At 47.2% G+C, this 27,654-nt stretch overlaps 1 protein-coding gene across 2 annotated transcripts; it reads left to right on the forward strand.

Moving 5' to 3' along the window:
• On the forward strand, window positions 1-27,509 carry Ypel1 (yippee like 1). 2 transcript variants are annotated; one of them, XM_036198100.1, is made up of 6 exons: window positions 156-218; window positions 18,011-18,208; window positions 19,763-20,045; window positions 22,554-22,597; window positions 23,006-23,114; window positions 25,211-27,509. In XM_036198100.1, the coding sequence occupies exons 2-6, from the start codon at window positions 18,183-18,185 to the stop codon at window positions 25,298-25,300; spliced, it is 552 nt and encodes a 183-aa protein (XP_036053993.1). In that variant the 5' UTR covers window positions 156-218; window positions 18,011-18,182; the 3' UTR covers window positions 25,301-27,509. The 2 variants fall into 2 exon arrangements, with proteins under 2 accessions (XP_036053994.1, XP_036053993.1); XM_036198101.1 differs by lacking the exon at window positions 18,011-18,208 and having other exon boundaries at window positions 1-218.
• Window positions 27,510-27,654: the final 145 nt, after the last annotated feature.

Raw genomic sequence — 27,654 nt, forward strand, 5'->3', positions numbered from 1 at the left:
TCCGTGGCCGTTTATGGCGGCTGGGCCGGGCCACCGCTCCAAAACAAAGGGCAGGCGGCCCGCGGGGCGGCGGCGGGAGGATGTCTCGCGCCGGGCCAGGGCGCCAACGGCCAGACCGCGTCCCGGGCCACACCGGGACCGCCTGAAAGCCGAGCCCGCGCCGACCGAGCCTGGGCCGGATGGGCGCTGCGGACCGGGCCGCGGACCGCCGAGCGGCCGTGAGTACGGGCGGGCCCCAGGCGGGTGCTCTGCGGCGACTTGAGGATCGGCGGCTCCGGGAGGGCGGGCAAGCACCTGTTGGGCGCCGGCCGGCGGGGCGGGAGCGCGGAGGACGAGTTGACTTTGTTCTGTCTTTCCAGCATGTTGGTGTTTAGTTCATTACGTTTTGGAAGACAACACAAAACCTCAATGTTTTGATTTTTTACCACCCTCCCCTTTCTCCCTATTGTTTTCTCCCTACCTTAAAAAAACGGGAAAGGAAATGAATACAGAAGATACTTCCAATAAAGGAATGTTAAATAAAGGGTGGCATTTTCAAGTTGCCTGTACAATAACTAAAAGGAATTGTCCTCATTGTTTACCACTTGTGGCTCTAGGCTTTATGAATGCAAATTGCCAACAGTAGCAACTAAAGATATCCTCTCCTCAATACCTGCATAAATGCTCATCTTTGAGGTCCAAATCATGTGCCAAGCTCCAGGATGGAAAGCTGGCAGAATTCTGTTTTTGATAAATAGACAGTAAGAATACCGTTTTCCATCCCAAAGCTCTTTCTGATTCAGTTGCCCTCTTGTGAGTATCCAAAATGTATTTATCTTAATCTGATGTGTCTTGGCCAAGAATTGTACACACCTGCTCTGCTAAAGTATTCAGGTCCTAAGGCCAGGCTTACCTCTTCTAAGGAACCTTTCCAGGACCTTCTGAGCAACCCACCCTCACCCATCACCTCTGCCATCTTCTAGTAGATGTGTTAACAAATGGTTGCTGAGTACCAGCCTCCTTCTCACCAGGAGCTGCTCTCCTGTGACCACAAGCTGGTCCTGTGGGTGTGTGGGTGCATGTGCATAGTGGGATATAAATAAATACAGACACATATATAAATTTATGAATGTTTAGCCTGTATGTGTGTGTGTTCACCTTGTGTGTACCTGGTGCCTACACAGGCCAGAAGAGGATTTCAGATGCCCTAGAGCTGAAGTTACAGATGGTTGTGAGCCACTGTGGATGCTGGAAATCCTACCAGGGTGGTCCACAAGAGCAACAAGTGCTCTAAAATACCGAGCCATCTCTCCAGCCATTGTTTATGGATTCTTAAAAGACAGGGGTGGCATGTTTGAAGATTGCTGCTACCAGGATCTCTAGGCCTTTGTGTTCCTGGCCAGTGCCCTATGTGGTTACCATGTTCTCTTAGGGATTAGAGCAAATTCCTGCCTTACTACAGACATGTGTAGTTCAAAGGGCTGGCCCAGATGAAACACACACACACACACACACACACACACACACACACACACACACACAAAACTAAACCAGTTAGTGACCAATCTGAATAACAGTCTATGTCTTCTTGGTTCAGGGCCTCATGCATTCTAGGCAGGTGCTCTTTATCACTCTACCCACAGCTCCAATTTTGTAAATAAACTTATTTTAGAATACTTTTAGAATTACATAAATGTCACAGAAGAGCTCTGGGTGTGGCTCAGTGGTAGAACATGTGCTGAGCATGTGTGAGGCCCTCAGTTTCATCCCTGCTAAACACACAAAAGTTTCCAGCTGTCAGGCGGTGGTGGCACATGCCTATAATCCCAGCTCTAAGGAGGCAGAGGCAGGTGGATCTCTGTGAGTTCAAGGCCAGCCTGGTCTACAAAGTGAGTTCCAGGATAGCCAGGGCTATATAGAGAAACCCTGTCTCCAAAACAAAGCAAAAAAAAGTTCCTGGCTCAGCTCTGGCAGTCCAACCAAACCCAAACCCAGTTCACCTCCATCACTGTGGCACATTTGGTCAAATAACTGAGAAGGGTCTGTTCTTTAAATCCCAGGTTATCTTTGCATCTAAAGAGCCAACACTGGTAAAAGTGGGTCAGCGTCAGTGTTGTCCTGACATCTGTCTTTAAGCACCCATGCCAAGAGGCACCTATCGGTAGCCTGCAGGGCTGATAAATGCACTGGAAATTTAAAATATAAAGGAGCAGCTTGTTTGCAGTATACAAAACACAGTCTTTCTAGGCAAGTGGGATGGGATTTAGCAAGGGACTTAGGTACAGGTGAGAGAAAATCCTGAGTGGGTGGAAAGCTAAAGATTCTGGGGCAGGCAGTGTGAGAGAATCAGATATAAGATCAATTTTGTCCCCAGGAGATAACCTGTTCTTAGTCAATGCCTGTCCTGCACACCATCATCAGGCATACGTGGAGTGGAAAATCCTTGAATATTTGATTTTGTTATATATAGCATGTAAGTAAATAAAGTTGTTTAGCCAAGCCAGGCATAGTGGCACACGCTTTCCATCCCAGCACTCAGGAGGTGGAGGCAGGGATCTCTGTGAGTTCTAGGCCAGCCTGATCTACTTAAGTGAGTGCCTGGCCAAATAAGGCTACATAGCAAGACTCTGTCTTTAAAAATCAAAACAAAAACTAGTTTAGCTAGGCATGATAGCAGGAGGATGAGGAATTCAAGGTCATCCTTGGCTACATACAGAGTTTTAGGCCAACCTGAGCTGCATGAAACACTGTCTAAACACAACAAAACAAAGGCTGGCGAAATGGCTCAGTGGTTAGGAGTGCATACTGCTCTTCCCAAGGACCCGAGTTTGATTCCCAGCACCCACATGAGGCAGCTCACAACCAACTGTAACTCCAGCTCCAGGGGGTCTGACACCCCTGACTTGCACGTGTGCACACATGCACATACACACACACAAAATTAAAAGGAAAAGTGTAAATTCCCAGCTGTGTTTCCTCTCTAGCTGTCTTCACAGCCATCATGCTATTCAGGGAAACCAGGCAGCTCTCTGCTGGCTTGTCTCTCAGGCCAGAACTGTGCAGAGCTTTGCTATTGGCAGCAGGAGGCAGAAATGATGTGCTGTGACATCTTAGAGAAGCTGGTTGCACACACATCATCAGTAGTCATTGGTGTGCTTAGGCAGAAGAAGGTGGACCGAGGGAAGAGATATCTAGAACATTGGTGTGGGGGGAGTAAGAGGTGGCAATCCACAGCAGGCACAGGGCATTTTGTTGAGGCTGCTGTCCAGGCTCCTGTGCCTGAAGTATGGGAGAAAGCTTCTCATCCCATGATTCAAGTGGGGGAACAAAGGATATGAGGAAAGAAGTAGGGACCACCAGAGGCCAGCAACAGTGACACTGACTATTTCCAGATCTTTCTAAGCCTGTGAATGTAGGTACTGTTGCATCTGAATAGTCCATTTGTATGCTTAGCATCAAAATATACAGGTGCAGGGCCAGCAAGATGACTTAGCAGCAAAGACATCTGCTGTCAACCCTGACAACCTGAGTTTGGTCCCTGAGACCCACACAGTGGATGGAGAACCACCTCAGAGTTGTCCTCTGACCACACCTGTGGTACACACACACAAAGCTACAAGAAAATCAGGCCTTTCCTCCCTGCAGCCTCAAGCCCCATCCTGGCAGTGTCTCAGACATGAGGGCATTTGCAGACTCTCAAACTTGAGGTGTTTTCTAATTTTTTGTTATTACAAGGGAATAACTGCCTTTATCCAATTGCTTTGCAAATGTAAACTCCTTTGATGGTCCATTCCAGTGCAGGAACATACACCCAGGAATGTTGTAGATGAAACTTCTCCCCCCATTGCCCGCCATCCCCCGGGGCCACACTAAGCTAGCCGTGCTAGCTTCAAATTCCTGGGCTCAGTTGGTCCTTCCTGCCTCAGTCTTCCAAGCAGCAAATGAAGTTACAGAATGGCCCAAGCTCACACACTTGTTAGTGGCAGCATTCGAGCCTGTTAAAGCGCTGCTGCGGTGAAGGCTGTGTGCAGTTAAAGGTGTGGGGCAGGTGGTGGTGCACACCGTCACTCCTAGCCTTTGGAAGGTGGAGGCAGGTGGAGCCAATTAAGTTGACACACAGACACCATGTCAGGAATGGCTGCTGTCAGGCCGTGGCTGGTCCAAGATTAGAGCCACTGGGATGACCTGAAGTTGTGTGAGGCAGCTGCCCCTGAAGGGGTAAAAGACAACCCAGTGAGCAGACAGAGGCCAGGAGGAGCTGCTCTGGGGACTAAGACACATGGGCAGACTGTTAGATCGTGATTGGTGGAAGTGGTGTGGAAATAAAGATGGACATCTGCAGAAGCAGAACTGTTCCTTTAACTAGAACAACTGAAGGGCTACCGTCTCACTGTAGAAGTGGAGACTGCGCACATGTGGTGTGGGAGCCTTGGGGTTTTACAGGTCCATCTGAGGTCAGTCCCCTGCAGTCTGGAAGTGGTAGACACCAGTGGGTTTGGTGTGTGTGTGGGGGGGGGTCTCCTAACCAGAAGCATCCACAGGTGTCATCAGTCAAGGCTGCTTCCCTGTGGAAGACTCAGTTCACTTGAGCTTGTGGGTCATTAAGCTTTCCACAACCGCTTCAGGTAAAGACACCTTCAGGTCAGGGCTACATGGTGAAGGCTTCTGCCATAGTCTGTTTTCTGTTGCTGTGATAAACACAGTGACCAAAAGCAACTTGGGACAGAGAGGATGTATTTCATCTTACACTTAGGTAATACTCCATCATTGAGGGAAGTTGAGGCAGGAACTATTGGTGAATGCTGCTTACCAGCTTTCTCACTCCCTAGCTAGCTTTATTTATTTCTGTTTTATGTGTGTGGGTGTTTTGCCTGCATATTTGTCTATGCACCTATGTGTAGGTTCTGTGGAGGCCAGAAGAGGGTGTCAGATTGCCTGGAACTGAAGTTACAGACAGTTGTGAGCTGCCATGAGACCAGGTCCTCTGCAAGAGCAGCGGTGATCTTAACTACTGAGGCACCTCTCCAGGTCTCAACTATCCCTCCTATACAGCCCAGACCTACCTGCCCACAGTGGGCTGGACCCTCACACTTCAATCATCAGTCAAGACAATCTCTCACAGACATGGCCATAGGCCTGTCTGATCTGGGCAACAATTCAGTTGCAGATCCCAGATGTCCTAATTGAATCAAGTTAACAATAAGAACTAACCATAAGCCAGGCGGTGGTGGCGCACACCTTTAATCCCAGCACTCGGGAGGCAGAGCCAGGCGGATCTTTGTGAGTTCGAGGCCAGCCTGGGCTACAGAGTGAGTTCCAGGAAAGGCACAAAGCTACACAGAGAAACCCTGTCTCAAAAAAAAAAAAAAAAAAAAAAAAAGAACTAACCATAAGTCTCCAGATAAGGCGAAAGTGAAGTGTGGACTGGGGAACAGCAGAGCTCTTGCTGAGGTTAGAGAGCTTCAGCGTGCTCATGACTGCCTGTGGGGCCATGTGCACAGCACTCACTAGACCCAAGTTCCTCCCTTCTCAGGGTGCTAGTGTGATTCAGCCGCTCAAGAATTTGCAGCCTCTTGTGAGTGCGGGTTGGGGATTTAGCTCAGTGGTAGAGTGCTTGCTTAGCCAAGCGCAAGGCCCTGGGTTCGATCCTCAGTTTAAAAAAAAAGGGGGGGGAGGATAAAGTTGTGAGTGCCTGCTTGTTTGCTTGGAAAATATTTTTTAAACTTTTTATTTATATGTGTGTATACCTGTCTTTATGAACACTATTTATGTGCAGTGCCCACAGACACCAGAAAAGGGCATCAGATGCCCTGGAACTGGAGTTACAGGCAGTTATGAGCTGCCTGATGTGGATACTGGAAACTGAACCCAGGTCCTCTGCAGGAGCAGCAAATGTTCTTAATCACTACCATCTCTGCAGCCCTCTACTTGAAGTGTTTGATTCATAGCATGGACCCAAACTAAACAGTAAGCTAAGGACACCTTGAATCTATATAGGTGAGACTACTTCCTGGACTCTGCAGAGGCTGACTCAAGCATGACTCTGGTGAAAGCCCTGGCTTGTGCATTGATATTTTGGAGGACTGTGGTCCTCAACCTGGGGAAGTAGGAGTCAAGGAGAGAGGGGTCCATGCTATGCCCAGTCACCACCAACCCTGCAGAAGCTGAGTTTTCCTCAGTGAATCTCACAGGCCCCCTCGTCTGTCTGTCAGTGTGTATGTGCACATGAGTGCAGGAGCCCACAGAAGCTGGAGCCTAAGTTCCCTTGCAGCTGGAGATAAAGGTGGTTGTGAGCCTCCACACGCAGATGCTGGGAATTGAACCCAGGTCCTCTGAAAAAGTAGTACACACTCTTTAGCTGCTGCCCCATCTCTCCAGCCCTGCCATCTTTTATTACCTGTATTATACTTGAAGTTTTCTCCAGTCTTGCCCAGACCCATGGACCCCACAGGTGCTTATAAAATAATCACTCAGAAGCTTATATTAATTGTCACTGCATGGCCATGTCTCAAGCCTTTTGCTAGCTAGCTCTTATATCTTAAATTAGCCCACAACTATTAATCTGTATATCGCCACATGTTCTGTGGCTTTACCTGTGTCCATTACATGTTGCTCCTTTGTTGTTGCTTGTTTGTGTCTCCTGACTCAGCTCTTCCACTTTCCAGAATTCTCCTTGTCTGTTTATCCCGCCTATACTTCTGCCTGGCTACTGGCCAATCAGCTTTTTATTTATCAACCAATCCCAGCAACACATTCACAGCATAAAGAACATCCCACAGCACAGTATAGTGTGTCTTCTTAAATAACTTTCAGTTTTAATTTTCTCCGTTAAACACACAATACAGATGTACTGTTAGCAAAAAACTGTAACACAAACATTGGCATCCTCACCCAGGCTCTGGCCTTAGTGTCTCAGCTCTTCTTTGTCCTTGTTGGACGTATGTCTCTTGTGAACAGTGTCTGTGGATTTTGTTTTCTGATATAATCTGAACCTTTAGTGCACTTAGGATTAATGTAAACATTGAATAATTTTGTTTTAAATCTTCCTTTGTGATCTCTATTCCTTTTTTTGTTTGTTTGTTTCTTTTCTCCTTTGAGTGCTTTTAAACAGACAATATTTTATCATTCCTCTGTCTCTCTTAGTGGATTCTTATAGAAGTTTCCTCAGCTACCATCAGAGTTACCCTTACTTCCTCAAATTCAAAACCTGGTTTATATAATGCCATTTTGACTACTACTGGGCCTCATGTATGGTGACTCCCTGAAGACTAGTATGCACAGGACATCTAGTAATGTTTGCACAACAATGGAATTCTCCTCCAACCTCACATTCCTCAGAAAATACATCTGTAACTAAACAATACTGTCTTTGTGGGAAAACTCAAGGACTTTGGGCGTTTTCACTTCAGTTTGACTTATTGCTGTCATGTTGCAGCTGGATCTTTTTAGGATTCTACGAATTCTGACTATCCACATAAGCCATTTTCTTTTCTACTTGTGTGAAGTTTCAACTGTATGTAGAGTTGCTTTCCTTTAGTAATATTTTAATATGATGAAACCTTTAAATTGTGTGACTGTATCACTTTGCCAATTCTTTTGTTTTTGTTAGAGGCTAGTAAGGAGGACAGAGTTTTGCTGGGTAGCCCAGGCTGGCCCAGAACTCAGAATCCTCCTGCTTCAGCCCTTGAAATGCTGGAACTAGAGTTGTGAGCCTATACCTGATTCTCTATAAAAGTGAGTTGGTTCTGTTCTGGGTGATGCTGGTGTTTGAACCCCTCTGAACCCAAGCTCTGAGGGACTACTGTATAGAAAGCTCAAAATAACAGCTGATGTAAAAACCTTTGTTATCGCTGCTGTTGTTTTGTTTTTTGTGGTTTGTTTTTTGTTTTTTGGGTTTTTGTTTTTGAGACAGGGATTCTCTGTGTTGCCCTGGATGGCCTGGAACTCATTCTGTAGACCAGGCTAGCCTTGAACTCAAAGATCTGCCTGCGCCTGCCTCTGCTTCATGAGCACTGGGATTAAAGGTGTGCGTCACCCGCGCCCAGCTGTCTCCAAAGTCTTATTGACACCTTGAGTTCTTGTCTGGGTTTCACTGTTTAGTGTGTAAACAGTTCTGATCATCAGTTAATCCTGCCGCCCCCCATTTCTAGGCACGTTTATGGCCTTTTTCTGCTTCCTTTGGTGTTCTTCAGTTTTCTTGGTCTACATCTAGCCATGATTTTATTTTTGTTTTTCCTGCTTGGTATTTTGTCCAGACACTTCTTAAGTCTAGTGTCTCGTCAATTCTGGAAACTCCTTCATCATTAATGTCTCTGACTCATCTTCCGTTTGGATTCTCTCTTCCTCTCTCCCTTCATCTTAGTCCTGTTAATCCCCTTGTATTAATGGTGTTTATTTATTGTTCCATTTATATTAATTTCTAAATCTGCAAGGTCATTCTCCCTTACTTGTCAATCATGTGTCTCTGTCAACGGGCAGGAAGTCCTTATCCATGGAGTCTCTGCTTGTCTCCACCTGGCCATGGCTTTGCTTTCCTGAGAGCCTTGGGAGACTAGACAGGGTGTTCTACCACACTGAGCCATACACCAGCACACCTGGTTATCTTGGGTGTTTTGTTTGTTTGTTTGTTTGTTTTTACTGTACTCTTTTCTAATTTTTAAGATTACATTTTTTATTTGGTTGCTGGGGAATTGGGGTGTGCCACAGTGCACAAGTAGAGGTCAGAGGCTGCTTTCAAGAATTGGTTCCCTCCCACCACCATAAGGATCCTAGTGACCCATCTCAGGTCACCATGCCTGGTGGCAAATACCTTTTCCCACTGAGCCGTCTGGAAAAATTGTTATATTGTTCTTCCTGTGAGGATTTTTCATGACTGAAATACATATACTTTCTCCAAACTAGATACATGCTTTCACCTGCCTCTACCAGATGCCTTGGGGCCTTGTTGTAGCACAAAAAAAAAAAAAAAAAAATCTATTGGGAGACTGGTGGAATTGGGGGCTGTGAATGGACAAGAGGGCTGTGCTGTGATTCCTGCCTCTGTGGTGAGGACACCTGCAGTCAGCCTTCAGCTTTGCAAAGAGACTCCCGTGGTGCTAGGTGCTGCGAAATGCTTTCAGGGCAAGAACAACTACCATCCTCAGGCAAGACTTCTGGGCTCAGCTGTGCACAATGGTATCTAGTCATTTATCTTTGTTTTAGCATCACATTGTTGCTTTAAGGAAATGGCCCAAGTTGGATGTAGTGGTACACCAGAAATCCCAGATACTTGCATGGCTGAGACAAGAGAACAGACAGACAGTGTGCTGAAAGCCAACTTGAACTAAACAGAAAGACCATTGTCTCTTATTTAAAAAAAAAAAAAAAAAAAAAAAAAAAAAAAAAAAGCCAGGTGGTGGCCTTTAATCCCAGCACTCAGGAGGCAGAGCCAGGTGAATCTCTGAGTTCGAGCCCAGCCTGGTCTATAGAGCGAGATCCAGGACAGGCACCAAAACTGCAAAGAGAAACCCTGTCTCGAAGAAGTAAAAAAAAAAAAAAACAAAAAAACCTAGAGAGATGGTTCAGCCATTAAAGGCTAAACTCAACAACCCTCCCCCCCACACACACACACAAAAACCAACTATTTTATTTGGTTAGCATTTTTAATACTTCTCCAAGAGAGGAGGGTTGGCCCAAATGTGACAGGTCATAGTTTGAGGTTTCTTTTTTTTGTTTTTTTTTCCAGACAGGGTTTTTCTGTGTAGTCCTGGCTAATCTGGAACTCACTCTGTAGCCCAGGCAGGCCTCAGAACTCACAGAGCTCTGCCTGCCTCTGCCTCCCCAGCGCGTGCACCACTATACCTGGCTTTATACTCATTGTTTTGAAACAGAGTGTCACTGAACCATACCATCAGGGCTGGGCTTGTACACAGGTGCTAGGGCTCGGAACTCAAGTCCTCATGCTTCAGAGTAAAGGGCAAAGGCACTTCACTGACTGAGCTACCTCCCTAACAGTGTGTTGACAGATTTGGTTTTTAGTCTAGCTAGATTTTTCTTTTGGAGAACTTGAAACTCATTACTGAATGTACACACATATACATATAGGTTTATATCACACACACACACACACACACACACACACACACACACACATGCTCATTTATCTGCTATGTAAGTAGATTTTCTGGAGTTCACAGCTTGTATGCATGGATGAGATGCAGTCTTCAGCATTATACTGAGCAAATGTACCTGACAGAAATAGGAGACCATGAGAGGATCTGCTCAGACCTCCAGCTACTCCAGAACCACTGGGTTTAATTTTAAAGCAACAGTCACATTTGGATCTAAATGTTGGATTTGCATCTAAAAGTCCCCCCCAGGTTCACCTCATCACCTGCTGACAGTGCTCTTTGGAAGGTTGTGGGGTCTGCCTCGAGGAAGTGAGTGGCTAGGGTAGGCCTTTGAAGGTGATGTCCTCTTCTCGGTTTTTTTGGCTTGCTCTCTCTGCTTCCTGGCCCACAGACTCAGAGACAGAAGTTGCTCTTCCATCATGCCCTCCCTGTCACAGAGAACTGAAATCCCTCAGAAACTGTGAGTTGAGTCGAAGTACTTCCTTTAAGTTGTTCTTCTACGGTAACACAGTAGCAACTCGTACAGTTGTCCATAGTTACAAGCTGTGGTCTTTGCTCTGGCTAACCAGGCAGGGCAAACCACAATTTGTCCCCAAGCATCTCTCTGCCAGGAGGCAATGCACTGTCCCTCTTCCAATTGTTTGTAGTCTGCTTCAGATCCCACAGTATGTCATGGACCAGGTACATGGGCAAAGCATCAGCAACTGTAGCACAGTCCTAATTGTCTTAATAAAACCCAAAGCCAGGTATCAGGGTAAATGTTGAAAGATCACAAAAGACAAAGGAACAAGCCACAGCCACCTCTCACCTCATCAACTCCTCAGCCAAAAGCTGAGCTCCTGTCTCCTCCCGCCTTCTATTCCTCTCTCTGCCCAGCCCTGTCACTTCCTGTCTCAACCTCCCTAGTGCTGGGATTAAAGGTCTGTGCCACCACTGCCTGGCCTCCATGCCTAACTAGTGGCTGGCTCTGCCCTCTGATCTTCAGGCGAGCTTTATTTGTTTGAGCACGAACACAATATCTCCACAAACAACTAACAGAAGAAGGTGGAAGAAGACATCAATGGCCTCAAGGCCAAGTTGAGGAAAATGAAGACATGGGGTAAGAATAACTGGCAACCAAAGACCACCGAGGACAGCGACGTTTCCTGTGAACCCAGCCACATCCCACCTCCACCATCTCCAGGCTCTCAAGTCATTGAGGAAGATACAGTCACAAGCTGCAGTGGGCACCCAGTGCTCCATGCACATGCCACCAGCCTGTGAGTCTCTGAGGGACCCATGCAGGCTGCCAGGTTGTCCAGCTGCCCAGTACGTTATAAAAACTTACTTGTAGAAATACAACTGCAATGGAAATGAATAACACATCATGAAAGGGAAGACTTGGAAAGCAGAAGAGGACCTGTATCTTACATAGAGAATCTCCTGTGTGAGTGGCCAGCAGGAAGCAAATGGAAACCCCAGTCACATATTGTCTTATACCTGCCACATAGGAAGATACTCAGAATGTTGCCATATCAGCAGACAGGATGAGGAGTATCAGGAGCTGGCCTGCTGTTAGGCGACACACTGTTGTGTATCAAAGACAAGCAGCCTGAGGGCTGCTGCACACCCACAAGCTATCATGAGCACTCAAACACAGTCACCCAAAGAAACACAACAGCCACGTTGTCATGGCACTGTATCCAGAGCACAACTTGGAGGACACAGTGGTTACTTGGGGCCATACACAGGACATAGCTGCAATGACAGATAAATACCAAGACTAGGAAGTGACTAGATAGGGGCTGTGGAAGGGCATTGAATAGGCCTGGGAGGGATGGCAGCCCGGGAGAACTAGATGTCCTTCTGCCCCCAAGACCCACTGCATCTGTCTGCTTAAATGATTAACTCTTGCGGTCCTGGATGCTGGAAACAAAGGTGAAGGCATCTGCAGGGTTGGTTTCTGCTGAGGCCTGGCATGAGCTCCCACACCTGTCTCCCCTGTGGCTTCGATTGCCTCCCAGTGTGTTCACATGTTTAGATGGACGTCTGCTGTTAGGCCCATCCTAGTAACTTCATTTTAGCTTTGTACTCACTGAGCCATCTTGAGAGTTCCTTTCCCGCTTTTTAAAGACCCATTTGGAAGCTGGGCATAGTTAGTGCACGCCTGAAATCCCAGCTGATACTCGGGACCAAGGCAAAAGGTTTGAGGCCAATGTGAGCTATGTTGAAAAGTTAAAAAAAAAAAAAAAAAAAAAAAAAACAGGGAGTGAAAGGTCTTGGATGTGGGTTCAAGGGGACACAGTGAAGAGCATTAGCTGGATTGTTGGAAGTAAGGAGTTTACTAGAAAGGTCATTAATGCTGTAGGTAGAAAACAGAATGGCCAAGGGCAGACAGCATGGGGGACGAGGGCTGTGAGAAAGAATCAGGCCCATGTGGCAGAAGTAGGTCTCTTCTTGGAGCTCTCTGAAGATGGAACCTGCAGCCAGGTGATCTGAGTCCAGACACGGCACAAGGAAGGATGGGGAGCTGCATGCATGGCTGCATGGGTGGCTGCCAGTGCCTGTGATGTAAATTCACTGTCTCTAAGTCTGCTGACTAAGATTTAGTGGGTGAGTGGTGCCTGTTGGTGTTTGTGAGGAGGGCTGTAGGTGTTGTGGCTGCATCCTCACCTTACACTCCTGAACATGCAGGGCATGTAACACGCTGTAATCCCAACACCAGAGACAGATTGACTGACAGATCCCTGTAGCTTGCTAACCATACAGCTTAGTCTGACTGGCAAGCTCCAGGCCATTGAGGGACCCTATTTCTTTCTTTCTTTCTTTTTTTTCTTTATTACGTGTTTTAAATCTCATACATCAGCCATGGGCTCCCCTGTCCTCCTCCCTCCCGCCCACACCCCGGGGGATCCATTCAAATCTGGTGGATTCAGTACAGGCAGGTCCTGTCACCTCCCTCCAGACTGAGCAAAGTGTCCCTGTGTAAGCCCAAGGTTCCAAACAGCCTGCTCATGCACCAAGGACATCCTGGTCCCACAGACTGGGTGCCTCCCAAACAGATCAAGCCATTCAATGATCTCACTCATCCAGCTGGGGGCTCCACCGCCTTTGGTTCATAATTCATGTGCTTCCATTCATTTGGCTACTTGTCCCTGTGCTTTTTGCAATCTTGGATTCAACAACTCACGCTCTTGCAGACCCTCCTCTTTCTCGACAGTTGGACACCTGGAGCTCCACCTGGGGCCTGGCCAAGGATCTCTGCATCAACTTCCATCAGTTATTGGATGAGAGTTCCAAGATGACTGTTAGGATGCTTGGCCATCTGATCACCAGACTAGGTCAGATCAGGCTTTTTCTCGACCATTGCCAGCAGACTACAAAGGATGTATCATTGTGGATTTCTGGGGACCTCTCGAGCACTCTGCCTATTCCTGTTCTCATGTGGTCTTCATTTATCATGGTCTGTTATTCCTCATTCTCCCTTTCTGTTCTTGATCCAGCTGAGATCTCCTGCTCCCTTAAGCTTTCTTTCCCTCCAGCCTTGCCCTTCATTACTCCCACTGCCGTCCAGGTTGTTCATGTAGATCTCATCCATTTCTCTGTCATTGGGTGATCCTTGGGTCTTTCCTAGGGTCCCGTTTTCTAGGTAGCCTCCCTAGAGTTGTGTAGCAGTCTAGTCATCTTTGTTTTACATCTAGTATCCTCCTATGAGTGAGTACATACCGTGTTTGTCCTTCTGAGTCTGGGTTACCTCACTCAGGATGATTTTTTCTAGATCCATCCATTTGCCTGCAAACCTCATGATGTCATTGTTTTTCTCTGCTGAGTAGTACTCCATTGTGTATATGTACCATATTTTCTTTATCCATTCTTCAGTTGAAGGGCATCTAGGTTGTTTCCAGGTTCTGGCTATTACAAACAAAGCTGATAGGAACATAGCTGAGCAAATGCCCTTGTATTATGATTGAGCATTCCTTGGGTATATGCCCAAGAGTGCTACAGCTGGGTCTTGGGGGAGATGGATTCCCAATTTTCTAAGGAAGCGCCATATTGATTTCCAAAGTGGCTGTACAAGCTTGCATTCCCACCAGCAGTGGAGGAGAGTTCCCCTTGCTCCACATCCTCTCCAGCATAAGCTGTCTTCTGTGTTTTTGATCTTAGCCATTCTGACAGGTGTTAAGGTGGTATCTCAGAGTCGTTTTGATTTGCATTTCCCGGATAATTAGGGATGTTGAGCAATTCCTTAAATGTCTTTCAGCCATTTGAGCTTCCTCTGTGGAGAATTCTCTGTTTAGTTCTATAGCCCATTTCTTAATTGGACTGTTGGGCATTTTGATGTCTAATTTCTTGAGTTCTTTATATATTCTGGATATCAGCCCTCTGTCAGATGTGGGGTTGGTGAAGACCTTTTCCCATTCTGTAGGTTGTCGCTTTGTCTTGTTGACCATGTCCTTTGCTCTACAAAAGCTTCTCAGTTTCAACAGGTCCCATTGATTGATTGTTTCTCTCAGTGTCTGTGCTACTGGTGTTATATTTAGAAAGTGATCTCCAGTGCCAATGCATTCAAGAGTACTTCCTACTTTCTCTACTATCAGGTTCAGAGTAGCTGGATTTATGTTGAGGTCTTTGATCCATTGGATTTAAGTTTTGTGCATGGTGACAGATATGGATCTATTTGCAGCCTTCTACACATTGACATCCAGTTATGCCAGCACCATTTGTTGAAGATGCTTTCTTTTATCTTTGTACATTTTTGGCTTCTTTGTCAAAAATTATATGTTCATAGGTATGCGGGTTAATGTCAGGGTCTTCAATTTGACTCCATTGGGAGGGACCCTATTTCAAATAAGGAGGGCAGTTGAAAGCTCTTGCTGTGCAAGTCTGCAGATCTGAGTCTCTTGTGATATATCATGTACCCAAATAAACTTGTCTGGGGATTGGAGGACACAGCCAGCCACTAGATTAGACATAGAGGCCAGACAGTGGTGGCACACAACCTTAATCCTATCACTCGGGAGGCTCTGGATCTCTATGAGTTCAAGACCACACTGGAAATAGAGCCAGGCATGTTGGCACACACCTAGTATTAATCCTAATACTAAGAAGCACACACGCCTTTAATCCCAGGAAGTGACATGACTGGGAGGAGAAAGGTATATAAGGTGTGAGGAAACAGGAACTAAAGAAGTTCAGTTGAGACCCTTTTGGGTGAGGGCTCAGGATTTCAGTGAGAGGATTCATCGAGTTGATGAGGTAATAGGTGGTGGCTGCGGCTTACTCTGCTTCTCTGATCTTTCAGCTTTTACCCCAGTATCTGGCTCTGGGTTTTTATTATAAGACCATCTTAAGATTGAAACAACATCTGGCACCCAACAGTGAACCAATCTCAGTATTACATTATACGGTTACAGAGAAACAGCCAAAGGCTTTCAGTCAACCTTAATCTGTCCAGTAACCTTACAGGAACTACTAAATGCTCAAGGCTGTGTACAAGCTGACTGGACTCTAGTGCAAATGTTAGATTTGAGGAGATTCAAAGAAGCTATAGTGTCATATATGGTATACATTCCCCATTTGTGAAGCAAATGTTAAACTCGTGGTCAACATAATAGAATTATCCCTCAATACTGGAAAGATTTGGTTACAGCTGTTCTAGAAGCTGGTCCACAGTTACAGTGGAGGACTTGGTGGAAAGATGAGGCTAAGACCATTGAACAACAAAGTAAGGCTAGAGGCATTGAAATATCCCAAGATCAAATTCTTTTTTTTTTTTTTTTTTTTTTTTCTTCTCTGGAGCTGAGGACTGAACCTAGGGCCTTGAGATTGCTAGGCAAGCGCTCTACCACTGAGCTAAATCCCCAACCCCAAAAGATCAAATTCTTGGAGAAGGCAATTATGCTAATGTAGAAAGGTAATCTCTTTTGATGACCACACCCTGGCTTAATGCCGAATGGCAGCTCTGAATGCTTGGGACAGATCTGAAGAAGCAGGAAAGAAAATTGAGTGATTTACTAAAGTTATGCAGGGCCCAAAAGAAACCTTCATGGATTTCTTTAAAAGGCTGTCTTCAGCAGTAAATAGTAATGATACCAAATTCAGAAGCTAGACAGATAATAATAGAATCTCTGGCTTTTTGAAAATGCTAATGCACAATGCAAAAGGATAATTAGGCCATTAAAAGTAAGATCAGCACCCTTTGGAGGAATGGGTTGAGATACGATAAATACTGAATCTCATGACTGTGATGATGCTTGAAGAGGAGAGTTGATTTTCTGAAGTTTGAAGAAAAACAGTAATGTCAAGTATTTCGATTGTGGTAAACAGTGTCACCAAAAAAGGAATTGTAAACAGGGTGTTCCTAGAAACATTTTTCAAGGAACAATGGCAACATAATGCCCCTCCCTTCTGGATTATGCAGAAGGTGTGGTAAAGACAAACATTAGACTAACAAATGCAGATCAACAAAGGACAGACAAGGTAATCCTTTGCCTTTGCCATTGGGAAACTCTGAGGGGCCTCATACAAGCCCCCATGACAAATTCCATTCAGTCCTTTCCTGCCATCATGGAAGAAACCCCTTCCCAGAGCAATTAAAGAACCCAATGCCTATTGTAAAAAACCATACTGCTCTGGAGTTTTTTATTATAAAATCATTTAAGAGTCAAACAGCAGTCTCTGAGACTACAGAAAGCTAGACATATCACACACTGTTGAACTGCGGCACTGATGTGGTGAGATGCTGTGGGCGTATCAGCTCATGTAGAATATGCAGAGTGGCAGAAGAAGAGACCCCATATGAACACAATGGAAAGAGAGAACCAGCTCCTAGATGTTGTCCTCTGACATCGTCGTGTATGTCATGATCTATGCATGCCTATACTCATACACATATAACACACATACAACAATACTGAAATAAAAATGGGAGGAGTGTACCTAGGCTGGATTCCTAACACCAATATTGGCAGCTCACAGCCATCTGTGACTTCATTCCAAAGGACCCAACACCCTCTTCTGGGAGCCATGGGCACTGCCTGTACATAGTGCACAAACATGCAAAAACAGTCGGGTGACTCCTGAAGAACGACACCCAAGGTTGACCTCTGTGTTCCACATATACACACCCATACACACAAGTGCACATGCACACACACACACCAAAAAATACAGACGGCGGGGGAGGGGGGTACCGGCCAGCTCAGTGGAGCTCACTGGCCTAGCATGTGTGTACAAGGCCCCAACTCCCATCCCTAGTGCCATGGAGAAGCAAGACAACAGGGGACTAGTGTGAGGGAGTTATTTTTGTAAAGGATTAGTTGATGTCAGGGCTGTCACCGCGACTGTTGCATTGCTGTGGTGTGACAGTTTGGGATCTGGGATGTGGCTGTCACTCATGAGCCTTGTTGGCTGATGCTTCATGAGTCCCAGAATCAATGTCTTTGATCAATGTGGTTTTTCTCCATTTTCTTAATTATTCACGTGTAAAATAAGCCTCTCGTGTCTGCTGGGCACCTGCTAGTTACTATCAAAATGGGTAAGTTCATGAAACCCAGGAAAGGCGCTGGTCCTGGATGGAAGCTACTTGGGACACAAAGTCATTATAATAAATAAAGGACAATGATGGCACCTCAGACCACTCCCATAGCAAGGTCTGGTGGCTATCTCTCAAGTGACAGATTGAGGGAGAGAGGGCACAAGGCCACGTTTGAGGAGCAATACAAATCAGTCAAGAATAGATGGTTCTGGAATCTTCAATTTTAGGTCTATTTTTGTTTCTATCAAAAAAGTCAAAGATGAGAGAAAAAGTAGCTCGCTCAGCACTTGTGACTAAATATGGAATGAATGACTGGACTAGATACGGAGAATGGCTGGGTCTGCTCTAGGCTCCTGTGCTGTATGCGTCCAGGGATGACTTGGTTTCTCCACTTTCTTCTCAACAGACTGGGACCTTAGTTACTCCCGGCCCACTGCCGAGTCTGCCAGCACTGCAGGAGGCGTGAACTGATGATAACTTTTATTTGTTCTAAACAATGACCTGTGAACATAACAGATCATCAGGAACATCAAACCCATGGGCTTGTCAGTCACACCAAATGGAACCCACTTGTGACCATGAAGAAGGAGCCCTGGAGACAGAGGTGTGGCAGGCACACTGACTCCTTTGGTCACTTGGCATACATCTCAAGGACCTCCAGCTCTCACCTCTGGTGACTGGCACAGCCTGTAACCCAGACCTGCCTGTGATAGCCTCGTACCTAGACAGATCTACACTCACAGTTATAAGGTTGATCTGGTCCCTAGAGACTTTTTCTTTCTTTGTTTGCTTTTTGAGACAGTGTCTCACTAAGCAGCCTTGGCTGGCCTGGATCTCGATCTGTAGCCCAGGCTGGCCTCAAACTTGGAGATCCGCCTGCCTCTGCCTCCCAAGTGCTGGGACTACAGGTTTGTACCACCATACCGGGCCAGACCTTTCTTTCTGCCTATGAGTTCTCTGCCTCTGAATTGTGTAATTCAGTCCTTCTGAGCCAATCTGAAACCTGTACATTTACAAAGATTTAAACTATTATGGAATATTAGCGAATAGGACCACAGACCAGGGAAGATGGCTCCGGGCAAAGTGCAAGCATGAGGGCACACACAAGGTCGGAGTATGGAGGCGCTAGGGATGGATGGACTATGAAAGGCTTGTTGCACAAACATGAGACCTGAGTTCAGACCCCTAGAGCTCAAGTAAAGAGCTGCATATGGCAGCAGATGCCTGTCCTGGAGAAGCAGAGAGAGGATCCCCAGGGCGGCCGGGCCAGCCAAACCCAAATCCCCAAGGTGGGTGGGAAATGAAAGCACCTGCCACACAGTCGAGACAACCTGAGTTGTGGAAGGAGAGATCTGACCTCGGTACATACATGCACGCACTTACACACACACACACACACACACACACACACACAAATAGTGATAGTTTTTTTCAAATGATATGGAGAATGGTTGAGAACGACATCAAATGTTGATCTTCAGCACATGTGCCTACATACACAAACATATGCACATGCATACACCACACATACACCAAGTTTGTAATAAAAAAAACCTTTAATTGGCAATGACCATACTATCAAGTAAAATCAGATTACTTGGCATGTTGCAGCCAACAACCCAGCTTGTGCAAAAGTACAAACATGCTTGCCTTTGTTTCTGACATAGTGTGCTTACAACATTAGATGTACATGTAAAGACTTGGCTCTCACCAGGCGGTGGTAGCGCACGCCTTTAGTCCCAGCACTCGTGAGGCAGAGGCAGGTGGATCTCTGTGAGTTGAGGCTAGCCTGAGCTACAGAGTGAGTTCCAGGACAGGCTTCAAAGCTACACAGAGAAACCCTGCCTTGAAAAACAAAACAAAACAAAAAAGTCTTTGCTCTCAGATGAGACAGGCAGGAGGAAGAGCAGCCTGGGCTACAGCGTGAGACCCTGCCTGAGGACAACAATCCTGGGCAGAGGCTACAGCTCAGCAGCCAGCCTGTGCTCTCCCAGCACAGGCCCTAACCCTGACCCCAGCACTACAAAATAGGGTGGAAAGAAAGGGGCGGAGCCTTCGCTTTGGGCCTGCTCCCTGTTCAAATCATCTGAGCCCTATCACACCTCCTCACGTGTCTGCTGCTGTTATACAAACCAGAACCTGTCTGATTTGTTTGCAGGTCACACTGTTTTTCTCTTGCCCCAGTGTGTGGACACTACCACACACCCTCCAGACCAGCGACGGCTCTTGCGTGTATTTTCCAGTGTTTCTTCTGTCAGAGAGTCCGACAGAGCCATAGTTCCTCCAGTGCTGGCCCGGAGCTGAGGGACGAGCGCCCAGCAGACATGGTGAAAATGACCAAGTCCAAGACGTTCCAAGCTTACCTGCCACACTGCCACAGAACATACAGCTGCATCCACTGCAGAGCCCATCTGGCCAACCATGATGAGCTCATCTCCAAGGCAAGTGATCTGGATTTGAAACTGATGAGACAAGACTTGCGCACGCCTTTAATCCTAGCACTGGGGAGGCAGAGGCAAGAGGATCTCTGTGAGTTCGAGGCCAGCCTGGTCTACAGAGCGAGATCCAGGACAAGCTCCAAAGCTACAGAGAAACCCTGTGTCAAAAAAACCAAAAAAAGAAAAAAAGAAAAAAAAAAAGAAAGAAATAATAGTCTCACTACACAGTCCAGACTGGCCTCGAAATCGGAATCCACCTGCCTGTGTCCCAAGTGCTGGAACTAAAGGTGTGGGCCAGCACAGCTTGTCCTTCTACGCTCATGTTTCCTGTCACGTCAGATGACCTGTGAGACAGGGTAACTGTGTCTCCTGAGGCATCTCGGTGCAGCCCTGTGGAGAAGCCGTGGAAGGCTTGCAGCATCTGCAGCAAGAAAGGCTGGGAGGCTGAGGGGTGTGTAAACAGCTGGAGATGAGTGTGAGTGAACTGAAAAGTGAACATCGGATAATATTCTTAGTCCCAGAAAACCACTTCAGAGGATACACCTTTTAAGCCTGAAATCTGTATTTTATTTATTATTTATTTCTGGGTTTTTTTGTTTTGTTTTTCTCTCTGTAGTCCTGGCTGTCCTGGAACTCACTGTCAACCAGGCTGGCCTCAAACTCAGATCCACCTGCTGCTCTCCCAAGTGGGATTAAAGACATTCACCAGTGACTCTGCCTGGCTGAAATCTGTATTTTCAAATCAAAACATATCTGGGTGGTCTGGGACATAGCACAGTGGCAGAGTGCTTGTGTGGTGCCCAGCATCATGAGCCACCTGATGCTTTGAACTTGGAGGCTCTCAGATCCAGGCCCAGGGGTCCTCTGTCTTCTTCTCCCCAGCACTGAGATTACAGAAGCATGCAGCCATTTTTGGGGGATGGGAGAGTCAAAACAGGGTTTCTTTGTGTAGCTCTGGCTGTCCTACAACTAGCTCTGAGTGCTGGGATTAAAGTTATGCACCACCCCTGCCAGGCTTAACTGCTGAACCATATCTCCAGCCCCATGATTGGCTTTTATTTATTTATTTATTTATTTATTTATTTATTTATTTTTTGGTTTTTTTGAGACAGGGTCCCTCAGTGTAGCTTTGGAGCCTGTCCTGGAACTCACTCTGTAGACCAGGCTAACCTCAAACTCACAGAGATCCTCCTGCCTCTGCCTCCCAAGTGCTGGGATTAAAGGCGTGCGCCACCACCGCCACCGCCGCCGCCGCCGCCGCCGCCACCCAGCTTCCATGCTTGGCTTTTGACATCTTTCAAGATTTAAATATGTGTCTGTGTGGGAATATTGTGCACCTGGGTGTAGGTGTCCTCAGAGGTCAGAGGTGTTGGATCCCCTGGAGCTAGAGTTGCAGGGTTGTGAGCAGCCCAAAGTGGGTGCTGGAAACCCACCTCAGGTCCCCTGGAAGAGCAGTATGTGCTCTTAACTGCTGAGTCATCCCTGAAGTCCTCCCCTAATGGAGGTGGACTTCACTATACCATGGCTTAGCCTCCCAAATAGCTGAACTACAGGCACAGGCCACCACACCAGGCACAGGATGTGACTTTGTTTTTCAGATTTTCTGAGACAGGGTCTAGCCCTGTAGCCCTGACTGGCTTGGAACTCACAATGTGGCCCCGGTTGGCCTTAAACCTATGGTGGACGTCCTGCCTCTGCTCCCCAGGGCTGGAATTACAAACAGGCATGCTCAGCTCAGGCTATGACTTTGTTTGTTTGTTTAATGTCACTGAAAAAGTACAGAAACTTCCCCTCATCTCCTAATACCTAAAGAGTGAGGCACCAGAACTACTTTAGGAGAGGTAACGGGGGCCAGAGAGATGGCTCAGCATTAATGACGTGCTTACTACTCTGCAGAGGGCCTGAACTGGGTTCTCAGCACCAACATGGTACCTCACAACTTCTTTCAACTTCAGATCAAGGGGATCAGATACCCTCCTCTGACTTCCAAGGGCTCATTCATGCACATGGTTGCACATCCTTACACTCAGATACACAGACACACAAAGAAGTGAGAAAAGAGCATGTTTATCTGTGGGACCTGCCCTGGATCCCCTGAGTGCAGTCCCAGAAACCTGCAGAGCCTGATATTTAAAGTCCATTAGCTGTAACTTTCTCTTTTAACTGTTAGCCAGGCCAATCTTAAGACCCAAGTTAAAGCATTCCTCCCAAGTCCCTCTAACTGGGGCTGCAGGTAGTCCCAGCATCCAGCTGTGGTGTGCAGTGAATATAGTGCAGACAGATGCAGGAAGATGCTCTGGCCTCTTGGTGAAGTCTAGAGCAGATCCATCATTTGAAACTGGGAAGCAGTGTCTGCCTTGTGCTTTTATACCTGTCCCAGCAGATGCACAGCCCACAAGGCTTCAGGAATTGCATCTGTGGGGGTGTCTGCACCTGCTTCTCCAACAGCCCAGAAAGCAGAGTCCCAGTGTCTTGCCTGAGTCCCTGCTAACACCTTCTTTTTCTTTGCAGTCCTTTCAGGGGAGTCAGGGACGAGCCTACCTCTTCAACTCTGTGTGAGTACATGTTGTCACTAGTGTCTGACTCTGTTCCTGCTTAGTTGTTAAGAGCTGGAGTGTGTAACTGAACTGCACCAGTCAGGGCCTTGACCAGCTGGGGAGACTTTAGCCTCCTGCATCTGTGTTTGGGAAAGCACAGTTGTTGTGTCTGAGTTTAGCCTCTAAGCCTGACCTTTGGGATTCCCTTGGTGGGCTGGCTGTGGCTCAGTAGTAGAGGGCTTGCACAGCATGTATGAGGCCCTAGGTTTGATCCTGAACACCATAAAGAAAAAAATAATAATTCCCTCTTGTTAAATTGGGAGTAGGAGAGTTGAAACACCTGTGGTGGTGCACTTAGTGGTGTGGGGGAGGGGAAAGGGGCCTGGGCAAGGGGACCTCCAGCACAGTCACCCTGTGTCTTGACAGGGTGAATGTGGGTTGCGGCCCCGCTGAGGAGAGAGTCCTTCTAACTGGGCTGCATGCAGTGGCTGACATCTACTGTGAGAACTGCAAGACTACGCTCGGGTGGAAATATGTAAGTAACTGGGCCTGGAGAGCGCTGGCAGTGCACAAAGCCTTCTATCTCCAGAACTTCATCAACTGGTCATGGAGCCATGGCTCAGTGGGTAGAAGTGCCTGCCACCACGCCTGACAGATAGCCTGGGTCTGACCCCTGGATCCACATGATGGGAAGAGAGAACCAGCTCGTCACACACACACACACACACACACACACACACACACACACACACGATGGGAAGAGAGAACCAGCTCGTGACACACACACACACACACACACACACACACACACACACACACACACACATACCCCAGAAAACGGGCAGCGGGCTCTCAGGAAGTGGAGGCACAGGGATCAGTTCCTGGATACAAGATCCTGTCTCAAAACAAAGAGTGCAAGTTCCCAGTGGTTCCTGGGAGCACACCATATGCCATGGCAGTCCCCAGGTTCTCCTCCCAAGACCCTGCTTTCTCAGGCCTGGAGTGGGGGTTGCCACCTGCCTGTCTCCAGCTTCTGTGCCTCCCAGGCTCTGTGACTTGGGCAGCTCCCACATCTGACCTGCTCTTACATGGGATTTAGTCCTCATGCTTGTGTGGAAAGCATTTATCCACTGAACCATATTCCCAGCCCTTGTGCCTTTTTTGTTTCGTTTTGTTTTCTGAGACAGGGTTTCCCTGTGTAGTTTTGGTGCCTGTCCTGGAGCTCACTGTAGCCCAGGCTGGCTTCAAACTCAAGAGATCTGCCTAGCTCTGCCTCCTTAGTGCTGGGATTAAAGGTGTGCACCACCACCTCCTCCAGTCCTTGTGCCTTCTTTTGACTTCTGGATTCCCATAGGTCATGGTGGTCTACTCTTTCCTTGAATTCCTGAGTCTTCCAAACTCCTCATGAACTGGAAGGAACCAGACACAATCCCACAAAGCATTAGGCTCTGGGAGGCCTCTCACCAGGTTGGCCTGTGTCTCCAAGTCCCTCTTTTGTCCCCCCTTGTAGTGAACATGCTGGCCACATTGTTGCACCTGCTGGGACTCATCCCAGACATGTCTCTAGCACTTCAGCAAGCCACATGCTGGAAGATGCTAAGGGAGCACTCATGGCCAGACTCCTGTGCCGGCCTGCTCTTGGCCTCGGAAGATGATTCAGTCAGAAAGCGCTTGCTCTACAAGGACGATTCAGATCACTGTCACACTTGTAAAAAAAAAGTGGGCAGCAAATGTCCATAAACCCTGTGGTGAGGAGACACACAGGTTGCTGGCCAGCCAGCCTAGCTGAATTAGTGAGCCCCAGGTTCAATAAAAGGTCTTATCTCAAAAAACTAAAGCAAAGAGAGGACTGGAGACACAGGACTCCGCCGCTAAGAACACTAGCTGCTCTTCCAGAGAACCCAGGTTCAATTCCCAGCACCCACATGGGGCAGACAGCTCACAAAGTTCCCGAGGGATCCAGCGCCCTCTTCTGGCCTCCACAGGAACTGCATGTGCACAATGCAAAGGAGACATCCAGGGATAACCCATACATATAAAAATAAAATCAGTCAGTCAGATCAAATACAGAGCTAGCAGGATGGTTCAGCAGGTGCATACACTTGCTGCACAGCCCTGATGGCCTGAGTTCATCCACAGAACCCATGCTGAAAGGAGCGGACTACAAACTGCTGCTCTCTGAGCACACACACGCTATGGTACCGGTCTGCCCGATCCATAATAAGAATTAATAAAAATTAAAAGTGGAGGGCAGTAAAGCATGTTAACCTCTGGCTTACACGCACAACCCAGCCTCACCTGTGCGCAACTGACTGTTCCCAGGACTCTCCTTCACGCCTCCTGAAATACTCGCATACAATCCATGCCTAGTGAACAGTTTGTGGTGCTGAGATGGAGCCCAGAACCACAGGCATACCAAACAGCACACACTGAGCTATGTCCCAGCCCCAGAAACAGATCTGAGTATGATGAGCCATTCAAGATCACCCTGTATTGACCCATGGATCCTTCTGGGCCTGGGTCAGTGCTCAGAGAACATCTGAGTAGAGGTAATGCTACAAACTCCACTGTTTACCAAGAGGAGAATAGACAGAGCAGGTCCTGACACCTCCTCTCTGCTTTCCCCTTAAGGAGCACGCCTTTGAGAGCAGTCAGAAATACAAAGAAGGAAAATTCATTCTTGAACTTGCCCACATGGTCAAAGACAATGGCTGGGAGTGAAGTGAAAAGCCTCCACCCCTGTCTGAACCCTATTTGATGAGAGCTGAGTGTGATGAAGACCTGCCTTCCGGGACAGTACTGCCTGAACTTTGACCTCACAGGCCCAGGCTGGCCCAGTTCAACACTTGAAGGCCTCTCTCTAGGCTGTTCTCTTGGGTAAGGTGCCCCAAATGAGCCCCCTTCGTGGACACTTGTTTCTGGAAGTTTGCATTCTTTTCCTAACTTCTTACATTCTAGAGAAAGAATTAACCAACGGATGTCTCAGCTGCCTAGTTAATAACTGCACGCCTTCCACATAGTCCGCTGTGTTTTCTCCAAACCCGAGTCTCAAAAAGCCCAGAAGCAGGGTCTCTTTTACAAGCAAGGCATAGTGACCACTTAAGAATCTTCTAGAAGTAGTCAAAACATTTATATGCAAGGCATATGGCTTCAAAAACTGAAACCAGCCACTGCTAACATCTTAGCTAAGGAAGAAAGCATCCATGTGCTTCATTTATGCTCATAGCTACATCCCGTTTCTTTATGTAGAAAGCAAGTGACTAATGGCTAAGCAGTCTGTCCCCAGGCCTACAGAAGTCTGCCACTAAGGTGGTTCCCTCAGTGCGGCAGCAGCACAGCAGCTCTCTGTGGGGCTGGTCCCTGTCAGAGAGCAGCAGGCTGGGTCACTTTATACCCTGGATGTACTTGAAATACAGTTAGTTATGCATACAGAGACCAGAGCCAGCATGGGAAACTTCAGAACCTGAGATTCCCCATGCTAAAGGAAGAGTTCTCCTAGTGCGGGACTGCCTTTCCTGCCTGGGACGGATCACCTTATGACCTGACAGGGCCACCCCCCATCTGCATCTCACAACCCATAGTCCTCCAAGCTTCTACAAGAGGTGGTCAGTTAGCAGAGGATGGAGGTCAGAACCATTCCCGGATAAGTTTTGTGTTTGAACTTTTTGTACTGAACACAAGCAGAAGAGCAGGAAGAAGGACAACCAAGCGCCCATGAGCTGGGAAGGCAGCATGCCAGAAAAGCACTCAGCCCTAGCTGCTGCCCGGAGTGTACTTAGTTCAAGAGCACCTTCTAGTCCTCTGGGCTCCCAGCCCCAAACTTTCTAATCCCAGCTCCTCTGGCCAGCACAGGCACTTCATTGGGCTGCTCCAGCTCCCTGCTCACTCTAAAGCCTACATTTTGGTGTCAACTTTTTGCCCAAGATTGGAAGCCTAGTAATACAAGAAATGCCTGGGCGATGGCAGACATGTTTTCACAGTCTGTGTCCCTCTATGTCTGGTCCTGGTCAAAGCTGCTTTCTCCCTGACTATGTCCTGGTTCTCTCCAGACTGAGGCTGACCCAAAGCAAGGTTACTTCACCCAGTAAGGTAACTGCTGAAATCCAGCACAGGGAGCTAGTCCATGTGTGAAATCTAGCATGGCCCAGACTCCATCCTGGTCCAGAATGAACACAAATCAGCAGTCAGCTCAAAGTGGGCAGGTGCCCTGGCTAGTTCTCAGTACTCTTCCAAGTGGGAACTCAGTAGCTGAGGCCTGGAAACCAGATGTCACCCTTGCTTCAACTGAAGAACCTAGAATTCTGACCAACCAGTTTTTGTACATACGAAAACTATATTTACAGCCTTTTATGTTGAGGGCAAGCTTTCTGCCCTCTACTTGAGCACTTTGTATTGTCTTCTGTGATAGCATTGACTGGGAATTTTTGCTAGTACTCTTTATGACTTATTTTGTACTAGGGGGTGGTTAATGGATACCAACAAAACTTTTATGGAGTGTCTTGGATTTTGTGTTGGCCTACTGTGGAATATAAATTTTTAAATCAAAAGAACTGACCATGAGCTAGCTTCAGGGGAAGTGGTGCAAGACCACACCCAGATGTGCTGGTAAACTCCTACACTGTCCCAGATGTGCTGGTAAACTCCTACACTGTCCCAGATGTGCTGGTAAACTCCTACACCGTCCCAGATGTGCTGGTAAACTCCTACACCGTCCCAGATGTGCTGGTAAACTCCTACACCGTCCCAGATGTGCTGGTAAACTCCTACACCGTCCCAGATGTGCTGGTAAACTATACACCATCCCAGATGTGCTGGTAAACTCCTACACCGTCCCACCTCGGTACATCTCGAAACAGTGTGACTACTCTAGAAATGTGCTCTTAGAAGAGTGGCAGTGACACAGGTCATAAACGCCACTTTGCTTTGGAAATGTGATTTACTGTGTTGCTGTCTTGTTAGCACATACATAGTATTTTTATACCCTAATGCTGCTGCTGCTTTTTTTTTCCTTTCCTTTTTTTGGGGGGGAGGGGGGGTTCGAGACAGGGTTTCTCTGTGTAGCTTTGCACCCTTCC

Source organism: Onychomys torridus, chromosome 8 (genome assembly GCF_903995425.1).
Source record: "Onychomys torridus chromosome 8, mOncTor1.1, whole genome shotgun sequence".
NCBI classification, from domain to species: domain Eukaryota; kingdom Metazoa; phylum Chordata; class Mammalia; order Rodentia; family Cricetidae; genus Onychomys; species Onychomys torridus.

Bases quoted from the DNA above. Each gene is read 5' to 3' on its own strand.
- Ypel1 (XM_036198100.1), top strand. From the start codon at position 18,183: ATGAAGAAGGAGCCCTGGAGACAGAG. The intron at 18,209-19,762 runs GTGTGGCAGGCA...ATTTGTTTGCAG, and splicing joins AAGGAGCCCTGGAGACAGAG to GTCACACTGTTTTTCTCTTG. The intron at 20,046-22,553 runs GCAAGTGATCTG...TTTTCTTTGCAG, and splicing joins ATGATGAGCTCATCTCCAAG to TCCTTTCAGGGGAGTCAGGG.